Source organism: Cryptotermes secundus, unplaced genomic scaffold, assembly GCF_002891405.2.
Source record: "Cryptotermes secundus unplaced genomic scaffold, Csec_1.0 scaffold1683, whole genome shotgun sequence".
Taxonomy (NCBI): domain Eukaryota; kingdom Metazoa; phylum Arthropoda; class Insecta; order Blattodea; family Kalotermitidae; genus Cryptotermes; species Cryptotermes secundus.
This window is the reverse complement of record NW_019743171.1, coordinates 14,160-28,943: the sequence shown is the minus strand read 5'-3', so window position 1 is coordinate 28,943 and position 14,784 is coordinate 14,160. Positions and strand designations below refer to the sequence as shown.

General features: G+C 38.4%; 1 protein-coding gene across 4 annotated transcripts in view; it reads left to right on the top strand.

Annotated features, from left to right (window-relative positions):
- LOC111874026 overlaps positions 1 to 14,784 on the top strand; it is a 42,587-nt gene that overhangs the window by 14,236 nt on the left and 13,567 nt on the right. For 2 of the 4 annotated variants that reach the window (XM_023869146.2, XM_023869145.2), the window contains exons 9-15: positions 1,490 to 1,599; positions 1,783 to 1,870; positions 2,648 to 3,030; positions 4,839 to 4,986; positions 7,926 to 8,468; positions 10,270 to 10,460; positions 12,872 to 13,038. In XM_023869146.2, coding sequence (XP_023724914.1) covers positions 1,490 to 1,599; positions 1,783 to 1,870; positions 2,648 to 3,030; positions 4,839 to 4,986; positions 7,926 to 8,468; positions 10,270 to 10,460; positions 12,872 to 13,038 — 1,630 coding nt within the window. The remainder of the gene's footprint in view (positions 1 to 1,489; positions 1,600 to 1,782; positions 1,871 to 2,647; positions 3,031 to 4,838; positions 4,987 to 7,925; positions 8,469 to 10,269; positions 10,461 to 12,871; positions 13,039 to 14,784) is intronic. The other 2 variants (XM_023869148.2, XM_023869147.2) reach the window with 2 other exon arrangements.

Genomic DNA, 14,784 nt, shown 5'->3' with positions numbered 1-14,784 from the left:
CGGTGACGTAACGCGCAACGCTACGTACCCGTAATCAACTTCCTACTGTGACGTGGCACTCATTACGCAACCGGCAAGCACTGCAGCTATATAAGTGAGCTGCACAGCTGGTACCAGTCAGTTCTAATGTGGCTACCAGCGTGTTCTACTGTAGCAGTCGGCGACTTCAGTTGTACTGTGACAGCCACCGAGGTATAACGTGGCCATCGCCGAAGATAGTCCGAGCAAGCCTACGAGAGTGTGTTATCAACAGTTCTCCAGTCAGCGGACTGCAGTTGGAGTATAGCAGCCGTCGCGGAAAGAAGAACCGGACGTGTGTGTGATTGTGTAATTGGGAGCGTGTGATACAGTGATACATAGCTCCCCTACGGTAAACGTGTAGACTACTGAAGACAGAGTGAACTGATTTGCGCATAGGGTTATAAATCATGAAACCCCGCAACAGTGGTAACAGATTAATGCGATTAGGGTTATAAATCGTGAAACCCCGCAACTGTGTCATAATTAATTGTAGCCGTTATTTGTAGATTGTTAAATAAACCAATTAACCATCTCTACGGCGTCTTCAGTAACGCAAACACGTTACAATATATTATTTTAATTAAAAATGGCATTAGCCTATTATACATCAGTTTTTCTAATATTTTGGAAAATGCCGATAAAATGGATATCGGTCTATAGTTTTTAATATCATAATATTCCCCTTTTTTATGCAGAGGTATCAATTAAGAAATGTAATGATTTTAATAAACTGTGATAATGGAAAAAGCCCAAAATAATATGTATTTTTAAATTATGTCCCCCCATCATTATGAAGCTTTAAACTTTTCAGTCCAGATATTCTAATCTGCTGTATGGAGGTTTGCTTTGTTCATGTGTATTTGCTTGTTAAATATACCAGAGTAGAAAAGGAACATGCATTTTATTTTTGTTGTACATTGTGTTCTGAACTGAAGAATACTGTTTTCTGGGGTGTGACACTGTGCAGCCTGACGGAATTTCACCACCATTTCAGAAGGATGTCCTGCCTCAGTCAGCAGAATTGGTGACTGAGCCAAGCAAGTAACTAGCAAGGGTCTTTTTTTGTCTAACTCTTCAACCCTGAAGATGGAGGTAGCATGTTCTTCTCAAACATCAATGGACTACCAGACTAAATAGCATCACATCCAAGAAGATTAGTAACTCTTCATAGACATCACCTTGTGGACCTCTGATTGAAAATGTCCCTCCTCCCCCGCCAAGTTCATGTTTGCATAATTTTAAACAGACTTGATCGTTTTGTATCATATTGAATGTTGTTAACTTTTAGATGCCACTCCTTCAAAGTTTTCAAAGAAGGTGCATGCTTGTGTCATCCTTCAGAGACAGTCCTGATTATTCTGCGTTCCAGTTTTATTTGAGAGCCTTGCAGCAATATTTGAACACATGGCTCCATGGTTCTTACACACTTCCTTTAGTAATATTTTACATCATCTTTCTTATTTTCAAGCTGGAAACTTGCGTCTTGAAGTCTATGATCAAGAGGATGAACCCAGGTTCCCTATAGCAGTATTTGAACCTCCTGACCCTACCAAGAGACCAATGTACTGCAAAAGCAAGGTGAGGTTATTTGAAGCAGTAAAAATCGTGTATCTGCATGTCACAGTACACATTCAGGGAGCAGAAGTCCACTGCAGTTCTGTCTGTTTATAGTCTTCACTTTTATTCACTTCAGAATAGAATGTTAATGCCTTCACCACACACTTCACTTATAAATTTTACTTATTACTATGATTCTTGCAGGTGTATTCTGGTGGAACAGAGTTCAGTTTCGAAGAGTTGAGAGCATTTGAATATTTGAAAAGTAACAGACCTTCACTGCATAAAGAAAGTAAGAAAATTAATTTTTACAGCCATAATGTATAAAAGTAAAAATATTTTCACTTTAGTTCTAGCACTGGCATCTTCTTAAGTGCCACAGCAATTTGATGTGTAAACAATTTTGTATATACAGTAAGATGATCACAAATTCAACTAACCTCTATCGCTGTCTGCCACTGTTGCTCGTGGCAGCTGGGACATCTACCTTGTAGCAGGTGAACAAAACATATGCACATTGCAATTTTGTTTTTTGAAGTAATTTTATAAAAATTATAATTTTCATTGAAATTCCTGCTAGTTGTATGAGAATTCCAGATGCCAGATAACAGGGAGTTTACTGTGGTGAACTGTTATATCCATTTCTAATAATTTTTATATTCCTTTGTAATATGCTGCTGAATGTAATATGAATACACTACAGACCTTTCAGTTGGAAATATTGTTTCATGGACAGCAAGCTGATTGGTGGAAATGGAAAACAAATAGCAGGTGGGAATTGTGATGCCTGAAGTTGTCACCACTGTTTTTCCATGGTCAGATGTACTTGTGGGAATTCTAGCTAGGTAGTCTTAAAATGCATTTTATTTTTAGCTGCCTACACATAATATCGCTTAACCTTGTGTTGAGACTCCCAGAATGCATTAGCACAATAGAAGATGCCTTTACCATAATATGTTATGTAATTAGGATGCTACACTAAAGTGAACTGAACAAACATATTACTGAAAGTTTTGAGAGCAAACGGTGTCAGTGTCTGAAGCGTGTGTTTTCTTTCTTTCTTTGTCAGCATGTACAGATGAGCAAGGAGCTGATAATGAACCAACTGTAGCAAAACTGTATGGAGAAGAACTGCATAAGATCAAGGTGTTTGAAGCTGCAGACACTGAAACAAAGAAAACAGATTTGCCAGTTGCAAGAGATACTGAGAAGCAGCAGTTAAATTTGTATGTGGACTCAAACATTCCTGCTGCTCCTTTCAGTTTGCATGTAGATGCTGAGAACAAAGAGGAGGTTGTATCTGGACAAGTACCTCCTGTGATGGGCACCGTATGCCTTGATCGCTTAATGGGGAAGCAGAGCAATTGGATGAGAAATGATGATAAAATTGATAGTGTAATAACTGCATTATCAGAAGCGTTGCCAAAACTATCTCATACAAATCCCTCACTTGTAAGTTTACAGCAGCAAAATCATATAACCTGTCTGATAATACAACCCAGAGGCTGAGCACTGCTAATACCAAAACCTTCCAGATGCTATGTAGTCTGGTAGAAGTTCACAAACATTTTGAAGGCATGAACTGCCTCCATCTGTAAACTTCTATACTATATGGCACCAAATCCCAGAAGTCAGATCATCAAATCCATCCTGCCCTTCATTGTCTGAGCTAACTAAATCCCATAAATATCCTCTTAATCTAGTTCCCTAAGGTCCTTTTAATATTTCCCCACTTTTTTTTTAACTTCAAAGTAGTCATGACCAGTAGGTTTTCATAAAATTGTGTTATGTATCTTGTTTGCTTCAAATGTGCTACATATTTTGCTCATTACAATATCTTTGATTTGACCATTCTATCTTTACTAGGTGAGCTGTGGAAATCATTGTGCAGTATCCCCCAGTCTCCACAAACTCACTGAAAATTAGCATGGAAACAAATCTTCCTGGCAGTATAGGGCAGCTGGTGTGTAAGGCTGACAACCTCACTGCCATCTGTGAGCCAATTGTCTAGAAAATATGGGAGCCTCAACATCTCACAACCCTATGGCCCTCCGCGACTTGTTACAGGGATAGCTTTACTTTACTTTGCTTATAAATCTGTGTACTGCTTGTCATCACAAAACTTATGCCAGTCTGTAAATCACATACCCTCATTTTTTGTTGTAAAGTTAGAAATAAATATATTTTATTGTATTTCAGTCATTCCATTCTTTTGTATTAGGAGTGGCTCCAACAGAAATACTCCCTAAAATCGGGAAGGTTTAGCATTAGGTATGAAATCTGAATGAATGAGAAGATATACGGCATTCAGTGTAGTTAAGTGAGAATTGCTGTGTGATATTTGGCTTAACCTGGCAGATATATGAATGTGAACACTGTGCCGTGCCAAAGAAACATAATGGAAGTGATATGAACATTTAGTTAATAAATATCTGCTAAATTTAAATGAGAAACAAGCTGTCATTTGTTATCAGTTCATCCTATATAGGACCTTTACCATTTTCAGCGAAAATGTTTTATTTTTATGTTTAGGTCAAGTGAACACTGTATTGATTTAAAGTTTTTAAAAATTAAATGATAACTTGCTTGCATATAAAAAATCACCTTTGAATGTCACAGTATGTGAATTAACTGTTTTAAATGCACCCAATTTCACTTTAATTTGCTAAAATTTTAAAATTGTTAGACTTAATTTAACATTGGACTGAAACATATTTTTCAGTATCAGGCCCCAGTGGTAATAATCATGAGCCTTGTGTTTATGAAAACCAGAACTCTGTTAGGCAGTAGTATAGAAATAATATAGTAGATAATAAAATGGCAGATGTAAGAAATAATGAAAGTTACACAGATATTAATCAATTAAATGTTAGATATCAGATTTATGCCCGTATCATACAACACAAATGAAAGGGTGTGACCATCTGACTGCCTCTGCACCATGGCCAATAACGATGAAAATCAGAGATTTTGTACTGTAATACCTAGTCATATGGTCATGTCGGAACTGAGCTTAAGTGGTAGTTATGTATAGAGGCAAGCATTTTGTTTATAATTTTGATATAAATTTGTTCTTTGCTTTGTCATTGCCTTTAACTACTAGAGTAATCTCCTTACAGAACTCAAGCAGGATTGATCAGAAATCATTATCTGTCAAAGTGTGTAAGAAACCTGTCATTTGCAAGTGCTTTGTCTCTTTTCTATTATAATGTAAGTAATAACAAAGAGTAATATAGTGAAGTGTATTCCTGTCTTACCAGGTGGCAGATTCATCATCTCCGAATACCAAGATGTCAAATGAGTCATGTGATCAATCCTTGTGTCATCAGTCCCTCACGTATCACACTAAAGAAGCAATGAAAATAATGCACGAGTTGTGGACCACTCCAGAGGACAAGAAGCTTCAGTGTAATGTTAATTGAGGGTGTTTGAAAACAATATCTGTCAACTCATAATTGCATTCATAAGAACCTGCATCCAGCCCATATCATAACACAATTTTAATATTATCCTCCTATGTATTCCGACGTTTCTGAAGTAGTTTCCTCTGTTTGGCTTTTCTGCCTATGTATGCACCTTTCACCAGTGTTATCCCCACCCATCACATCTTTGATTTGATGGCCCTAATGATATTTGATGAAGAGTACAAATTTTGAAGCTCCTAATTGTACAGATATTACCATTCCCTGTTACTTCATCCCTTCTGTCCAGATCTTCTCAGTATCCTATTTTCAAATACTGTCAATGCATGCTTGTTGAATATCTGTACCATGACTTGTTTATGGTTGTCAGAGATGCCCCTAAGTACAGGCTGCTCCTATATAAAACTATTTGTTAATTTATGTCTAGGCTGTTTTGTCCAATGGGATATATTTACTACAATTTATGGAACTTCAAGGTAGTTGTGTGGATACAGGAATTTCTTTCAGGATGCTCACAGAGAGTTAGAGTAGACGGGCACCTATCTGAAAAAGTCAGAGTGATGTCGGGAGTGTTTTAGGACCACTACTATTCCTGGCTCATGTTAACGATATTTGTAGGGACACTGACTCAAATATACAGTTACTCACAGATGAGTGATAATATACAGAAAAATATTGGATAGTAGTGACATTGGCAAGTTGCAGATGGACCTAAATATATTAGGGGAATGGGCAGTAGTAAGCAAAATGAAGATAAATCCAGATAAGAGTAAAGCGGTAAGTTTCACGAGAGCTAGGGTGAAGGATCTACTGACGTATTATTTTGGGGACCAATTAATTCTGGAGGTAAATAGCTTTAAGTACCTAGGAATAATCATACGCAGCGATCTAAGATGGGCAGATCATGTAAACTATACCCTATGAAAAGCATGGAAGGCTCTTCATTTAATAATGCATATACTGAAACAGGGCAATAATAACACGAAACATCTAGCTTATACGTCATTAGTGAGACCGATACTTGAATATGGTTCGGTATGTTGGGATCCATACAGAGAATGGCAGGTTAGCACTTTAAATTGGGTACAAAGAAGAGCGGCTAAATTTTCCAAATCCTACAAATGAATCTGGCTGGGAAAATCTGACACAGCGTAGACTGATAACCTGTCTGTTCGCCCTCTACAGGGCATACACCAGGAGACCGGCTTGGAAAGCATAGGGGATAGCCTGCTTCAACCATGCTACCTGAGTAGGGACAGTCATATTTGGAAAGTCAGAAGCAGGAAACAAAGAACTGATGTTGGCAAATATTCTTTTGTAAATAGGACCATAAAGGATTGGAACAGTTACCTGCAGGCATACTAGCGTCTTTCCCCTGTAAACTAAACACTTAGGAGCGCTGTTGCAAGTACAGAAGTCTTATGCGGAGTTAAATGAATCAAGTGAAGTAATGTGAAGTGTCCTTGTTCGAGTGCAGTGAAACGAGCACAAGGACATGCCCTTTTATAGTTTATATGTTTGGATTTGCACTGTGTGTACCTTGTTTTTTGTATGTATTTTGTTTTGTATTCCCTTATGTTATAGACTTTCCTTGTCTGTATCAGTGTAAGTTCTACTGCCACTGGGTGAACACCCAATTGCAGTAAAATAATAATAATAATAAATCACTTTATTAGTTAACCTAACACTTTGCATGTGTATATGTATACAGTTTATCCCAGGAGGAAATGTCAATTTTCTAGGTCATATAAGTTATTCTAAGCAAGAAAGTTTATATGTACGTGTGTTCTAATTTGAATGGTTTCCAAGATAGGGCTGTTTCAATGTACACTGTACAGACGAGCAACACACCATGACAAGATGCAAAGTGCATTGATGTTGACAGTGGAATATTTGGAACTGTATTATACTAGGTAAACTTTACCAACTTTGTCACTTGAACAATAAAAACCGGTATTAGAAACAGTACGTAATATCCCTTTTTTATTAACAATTTTGAAGCTGTACAGTGAAATAGCTCTCTCTCAGAAACTGTTTGGAATAGGATACATGTACACACACACTTTTTTGCTTAGAGTGACCTATACCATGACCTCCCAGAATATTTACTTTTCCTTCTGGAACGCTCTGTATATTAGTAATAAAGGAGCCCACACGAAATAGTATCTTTAAAGAAAAACATGTTGCTTTGGATAGAAATTATGATGTCTGCTTTCCTTTAAATGCTTGCATCTGTAAATAGAGGCAAACTTATTTGTTACCATTCAGTTCATAATCTTTTATCTCTCAGAACAACATGTTTCAGCCCCAACTGGCCATCATCAGGTATCTTAATTTGCCAAAGCCGTTATACTGTGTTGAATGTCACTCGTTCACTTCACATGTAACTGCAATATTTCATGATTTTAAATGTTGTAATCTACTACAAGAGAGGACAACACCATACGGTGGTGGAGAGAACAATGTACAAACAAAGGACAAAACGTAACCACATCACTGGCTTAATGTATAGAAAACGCCAGGCCACTATAATATAAACATCCAAGGAAAAGGATCAAAATATATTGTTTGGACAAGCAGACAATGCCCTAGTGAGGTGTAAAAAAGAATTTTACAAAATTTTAAGAAAAGAGAAAAATAATTTTTTGATGAGTTCTAATAGAAAGTAAATTACAGCATATGGTAATTTAACTAATGTTAGCTAGATGGTTGAAACAGACCGTTTCCAAAACGTTGTGTACTGAGTCATTTTCATGTGGCTGGTTTTCCAAAAAAATATTGTGCAGTAGCATTGTTGATTGATTCTATTTTTGATGTATGTGTAGCATAACTTTTTTGACGTGTATGTCTTTTGTTGAAAAGTATCTAAATTAGCTTCAGAGGTTGTAATGTATAATAATGTTAGTATGACTGTTATATTTGCAGATAATAGACATCATATTGATGGTTTTGGATCCAAGAAGAGAATACTTCCATTTGAAAATGTAGGTGCACAGTGTTTGGATACAGAACAACCTAGAGTAGAAGTCAAACCTTTTGAGATCTTCAAGGATGAGAGTAACATTCAGGGACAAGGAAGGAATGATGTTTTTTATGCACCACGACCTGAGGGAAGAATTACTCAATTTGAAGTCTTCAGAGGAGAAACTGAAGTTATGCAACAGGTGCAGAATTCTTCAGACAGTTTGTCAGATCCAGCAAAGTGTAAATTGGAGGCTGGCTGGATTCTCAGAGACAACCCTCAAGCTCCAAACAGAGAGAGGGGAGATAATGAGATGTTCAAACCAACTAAAGTTACAGACGAAAATTGCCCACCCAGTTATTTTAGAGATGATAACAGTCCAGACTTTCGCACTGATCAGCCATGGGGCTCGGAAATTGAAACTTGTAATTGTGAAAACAATCTTAATTCTCAAAGTGCTCCTTGCAGCCACATCAAAATCATCGTTAATGCACCAGTTCAACCAGGTATGTAAGTCCTTTCTCCTTCACATGCTACAAGCCAATTAGATCAGCTTTTGAAGGCTTTTTTGAGGAAGTGGTGCAAGTTATTATATATAACTGCATTTATCCCAAAGCAGTCTTGACATTGGCATCTATAGAGGGTAGTTCCATTGCAGGGACTGGCAGTCGAGGGGTTTAAGAAAAATGTAATCCTTCAGTTATGACATACTGAAAAGTGTTATACACAGACATACAGATTTTAATGGATGTGTCATATTTACACAGACATTGCTACAGTAGAATATCAATGATTCTCTCATTTTCAGGTGAAATATTGGTATGAGAATGGAAAAGGTATGCTCCACTTTGGAGTACATACATATGTTTCAAAACTTTATGATCTTGTATCTATTATTGATCTCAGTGTTCATTTATAGTAGATAGAAATATACAGCTGATTACCAGTAGAGACGATACACTGCAACTCCTGAGTTTGACACTGAATTTTCCCAACAACTCTTACTACAGACATCTGATATATTTCATTACAGTCCATTAAGTAGTGTTTGAATGTGAGGACAGGTATGCCTTTATTGTGCATTTTTATAATTCTCTTTATGTAATCATCACAAGTCTTAATATCATCTAAATTTACTGCTAAGTTACTCTGTTATGAGGCTTTACAGGAAATCATAATTTCAATCTAAGCCACAATTTTTGTGAGTAGAAAGCAGTAGTGCTGTATGAAAGTGTGTCATGACAAATGTTGTGGTTTGCACACTCATATCTTTACGGAAAGATTGTCAAGGAGTACACACACCAGTGTAATGCTTAACTGTCCAGGTTGAATCTTGGTTTTTAGTGTCTGTATACGATGGAGTACCCAAAAGAAACCGAACTAATTTTTTTGTTGGCAGAGCTTTTGTAGTACCGCGTTTTGCCGCTATGAGCGCATAGAGCTAACATTCCTGAGTCGATAAGCCGACTACTGTTGCTTCAGAAGGTAAGGACTAGTTTCGGCAGAGTTTATAGTGACAACTGTTTTGTGTGATCGTCGTTTTTGCAATGGCTGATTTTCGTGAACAGCGTGCGGCAGTGAAATTCTGCTTTTTGCTCGGGAAAAGTGGAACAGAAGCTCTTGAAATGTTAAAAATGGCGTACAAGGACGATGCTATGGGGAAAACTCAAGTGTTTGAGTGGTTTTCCCGTTTCAAAAATGGTGAAACGTCAATTGATGACAAACCTCGTTCTGGTCGTCCTTCCACAGCCCGAACACATGAAAATGTTGAAGAAATTCGTGAAATCATCAAGGAAGATCGACGACGGACCATTGAAGAAATTGTGGAGCTGTCGGGAGAGACTTGGAGCTCAGTGGCCAGATTTGTGGCAGTCGGGTGACTGGTTTTTCCATCATGACAATGCTCCTGCTCACACAGCCCTGTCTGTACGACAATTCTTGACCAAAAATGGTATGACCCCATTCCTCACCCTCCATACTCACCCGACCTTGCCCTGTGCGATTTTTTTTGTTTCCTCGAATGAAAAGAGACGTGAAAGGAAAAAACGACGGAGGCGCTGTCAAGCATCTCAAAAGATGAATTTAGACAATGTTTTGAAAAATGGAATAAAAGACTAGACAAGTGTATTAGTGTAAGTGGAGAGTACTTTGAAGGGGATTGAAGGTTTGTGCTTAAAATTTGAATAAATAAGTTCGGTTTCTTTTGGGTATCCCCTCGTATCTTCTGCAGCACAGTTTGAACCTGTGCTATAACTGATCTCCTGCTTTAAATCCAACATTTATGATGTGTTGTGTATTTATATGAAGGTATTCCATTCATACCTTCTCCAGGCATGAGTGAAGAAGAGGAAAAGGCTCTGGAGGGAACGGAAGACAAGGAGAATGTATTACCTGAAGGTGTTTTACCACTCAGATGTGAGAAGAGGAAAATTGAGGGCATTCTGCAGCCTTCAGGAGCATTTCCTTGCAGTCCTGAGGATGATCCAGCAGCAGAGGAGGTATGAGATTTAGAGCATTGTGAACTCTGATTCTAGTGAGGGGGTTATTCAGTTGAGCAAGAAATTCCTTGTTGCTGTAAGAACTGAAGGCTAATTCCACTAGTCATTCATCAACACTGGACCTTATGCAGTAAAGTTGCAATATTTGGCACCACCAGGACCAAGGGGTTGCTGTATATCTTAATTTTCTGGGTATTAGAATGTTATACCTATCATGTCTCTTGGAATACTTAGCAACCTCGATGACAGACCTAAACGTTTAATTTGCCACTCGATATCGCGTCTTGTTTTCCATGCCACACTTCCTATCCCCTTCTCAATATTAATAAAAGGTAAAGCTATCCCTGTAACAGGCTGTGGAGACCCATAAGTTTGTGAGACATGGAGACTCACATTTTCTAGACAGTCGGCTCACTGACAGCAGTGAGATTGTAAGGCTGCCCTTTACCTGCAGGAACGTTCCTGGTACTCATTTCTATTAGAGGCTGAGCCGACCCCAGGGCCATAATGTGGCTGGAAGGATTAGATGAATTGAAAAAATCAAGTGACATCAGGAATCGCACCTGCAACCTTCCAACTTACACCCATATGTCACACTTTTATCATCATGTATTCAGTTTTCAGTTAACAGACCTTTCTGGATCATTCTGTGCCAGGTATCACAGCTTTTACTGTACTAAGTCAGTTCAGTCTAGTTTGCAGGAAATATGTGCCTCAGTGTTCCTTTCAGCAGGTAAATTTGCACTTCTAGAAAGTGTCTCACTCTGAACGCATGATTCAGTTCGTTAATTTGAGTGACTGATATCAAGATATGCCTCAGTATTGACAAATCATGACTTAAGTATCATGATAATGGCTGACTACATGAAGTACAGTTGCACCTTGACATACAACTTCCTGACTTATGAATTTCCAGGTTAATAATCCTATTAGATTAACACCCATTTTTCTTACACTTTGAACTGTTGGACTTACAACCCAAAAATTGATTTTCAGAATCTTTGAGTGGGATTTCCCAACATATCAGTGCTGCAATGAACTTCATAATGGTCGTTATCCTTGATGTTGAAAGGTTAACAGCATTCAGTGTAAGGCTAACAAATATCCTTGCTGTTACAAGGAGATCTACAGGGAGAAGAAACAAACAGCAGATTATCCCACCCAGGACAGATTCCTGAGAAAACCCAAGGCCCCCAAAACAGCCCTCCCAGCATCCTCTGCCAAGCCAAGTCTCTTCCAGAATCTCATATAACCCGACCTCATCTATCTGAATTCGACAGAGTGCTGGAGATGTCAGATTTTGTTGCTAATTTAGTTGTTTATAAAGTTTGTGAATGCTCTGGTAGCTGGAATTATATCTTTGAATAGTCCACATTGTAGTGATATGGTGGCTAGAACTGTAACTATTAATAGTCCATGGTAAAACATTTATTAAATTTCTTCTTAAAATATTTTTAATAGTGTGAATATTTAATACTATGTTCTTAGATTTCCCATTATTGATTTTATAGTACAAACAATACAATTACAACAGGGATTAAAATATTGAAAAATTAGTCTGAGCCTTGAGCTCCAGGAATGTAACCCTGTACATGTTGTAATGAACTTGACTTAACGATGCATTTTTGGGAATAAGTCTGAGATACTACTGTACATTTCTAATAGTAAGCTGATTGGTGAGATGTATTATCAGATCTCATTGAATTTTAATGTATTTTGTATTGTATTGTATTGGAGAGGGTGGGTTTCCCCATGCACTTAGATCAACTGTTGGTCCACTGTGCGTTCCCCTATGATATTCTACCAGTCTCTATTCCCTACCTGTACTGGTGCATGCCTCAGTCCCGACTCAGCCAGTGAGTTCAGCCTCTACTGGCTCAGCGGTATCTTGATGCTTCCCCCATCTACCAGAGGCGCTAGACACTACTGTTGGGCGGGAAATGTCATGAATTTGGCTCAGTGGTCCCCTTAGGACGTGAGGTTCTTTTACGTGCCGTAAAGCTACGACATGGGACCCATGGCTTAAAGTCCCTCCTGGAGGACTTGTTCCCTGAATTTTTCCGCCCTTAAAAATACCACAACCTCCGCCGGGTTTGAACCTTGAGTCACGAGGTGGGAACATTACCCCTAGACTACGGAGGCCGCTGAATTTTAATGTAAGATTTTAACATAATCTTTCTGAATATATATTCCCTTTGTTAAGTCAAGTTGTAGTCATGGTCTGACATGTTCCGTTTAACTATCAAGCATGTTTGTATTATTCGCACATACACATGATATTGCCTGCAAGTATATATTAATATTGGAAAATGGTTCAGAATCCTGAAGGAAGACTGGAGTGGCCTGTCTTAGGACCTTTCTCGATGAAAGACGTTGAGGATACAGCTGATACCATGACTTTTTCTTGTTAGCAGGAGTTTGTGGAACCTGAGACATATTACAATAATGTTACTTGCAATACTCAAGCTTTCTCCCATCCCTTGTTGGCTTCAACCCCATTTGTGGGACAAGCTAAGCAGTCTGAAGCCAGGAACACTGCTGCATCTGCTGAATGTTCAGTGAAAACAGGGCATTCTCAGTAAGTAACATTGTACAACAGTGTTCAGTATTGTAAGAATACGAAATGTGAGCAGAATCTGTGCTCCGGTTCAGTGTAAACCATTTCCAAATGCATTATGTTCTTCACATGTCTTAATATTTGTTTATCACAAATACAAATACAAATACTATAGCCTATTGGCACAAAGATACTGTATGATGACGTTCAAATATTTTTTTCCATTTGTTTAATAAAATTTGGAGTTGGAATAACTCAGTTGGTAAAGAGATTAGGATGACCAAGGGATCATGGATCGATTCCCAACAGAGACAGAGATTTTCTCTTTTTTCACAACACTGAAACTGGCTGTGGGGCCCACACAGAGCACACACATGCACATACCTGTACACCTATGCCTTATTACATGATGCTTAATTAAAGCATAGGATGACTTTACCTTTTTACCTTTCATGAGATGTTCAATTCATGGAATATATTTTGTAGGAGAGATGAAATAATCACAAAAAGTCTCCTTTGAACCATTTTATTTCCTGCCACTGCTGGGGTTATTTTTTGTCCCTATTGCTAGAGCAGTCTCATACAAGCAGTCCAAAGTTATGCAGGATTGATCTTCTCAACAATGGGATTTATGTGAATTTTGTGCCTTATATCTATATAATCTGACACTATTATTATTATTATTATTGGAGGGGGTGGGTTTCCCCATGCACCGCGACCAGTGGTTTATTGTACGTCCCCCTGTGATATTCTACCAGTCTCTATACCCTGCTGATACTGGTGCATGTCATCAGTCCCGACTCAGCCAGCGAGTTCGGCCTCTACTGGCTCAGCAGTATCTAGATGCTTCCCCCATCTACCAGAGGCGTTAGAGACTATTGTTGGGCGGGAAATGTCCTTAATAATTTGGCTCAGAGGCCTCCTTGAGGCATGAGGTTCTTTTACATGCTGTAAAGCTACGACATGGGACCCACGGCTTAAAGTCCCTCCCGGAGGACTTGTTCCCTGAATTTTTCCACCCTTAAAAATTCCACGACCTCCGCCGGGTTTGAACCCGCGTACCTTGAGTCATGAGGTGGGAACGTTACCCCTAGACTACAGAGGCCGCTTAATCTGACACTAAACTGGTTAAGGAGCATCCCTGTCCCTATCTCTGATTTGTCTAAAATGAATGTAATGCAGAAAAATATTGCTGTCTTTATTTATTGTTACAACGTGTTGTCTTAAGAAACAAAGGATTATATTTATGATTCTGAATCAGGATCAGATAACTAGTTACTATAGGATTCTGACGATGGTGTATAACACACAGAGATATTGGGTTTTCGGACTTTATCCATCGTCCTGGTTTTTAAGATAACTAATAAAAACACGACGTTTCGGAAACTGGATCTGTTTCCGTCCTCAGGTGAGGGAAAAACACCTATTCTGTCCAGTCACCTATCATGTCCAGTGATTGAGGCTAGCTCTTTCTAAGGGACCCAACAGAATAGGTGTTTTTCCCTCACCTGAGGACGGAAACAGATCCAGTTTCCGAAACGTCGTGTTTTTATTAGTTATCTTAAAAACCAGGACGATGGATAAAGTCCGAAAACCCAATATCTCTGTGTGTTATACACCATCGTCAGAATCCTATAGTAACTAGTTATCTGATCCTGATTCAGAATCATAAATATAATCCTTTGTTTCTTAAGACAACACGTTGTAACAATAAATAAAGACAGCAATATTTTTCTGCATTACATTCATTTTAGACAAATCAGAGAT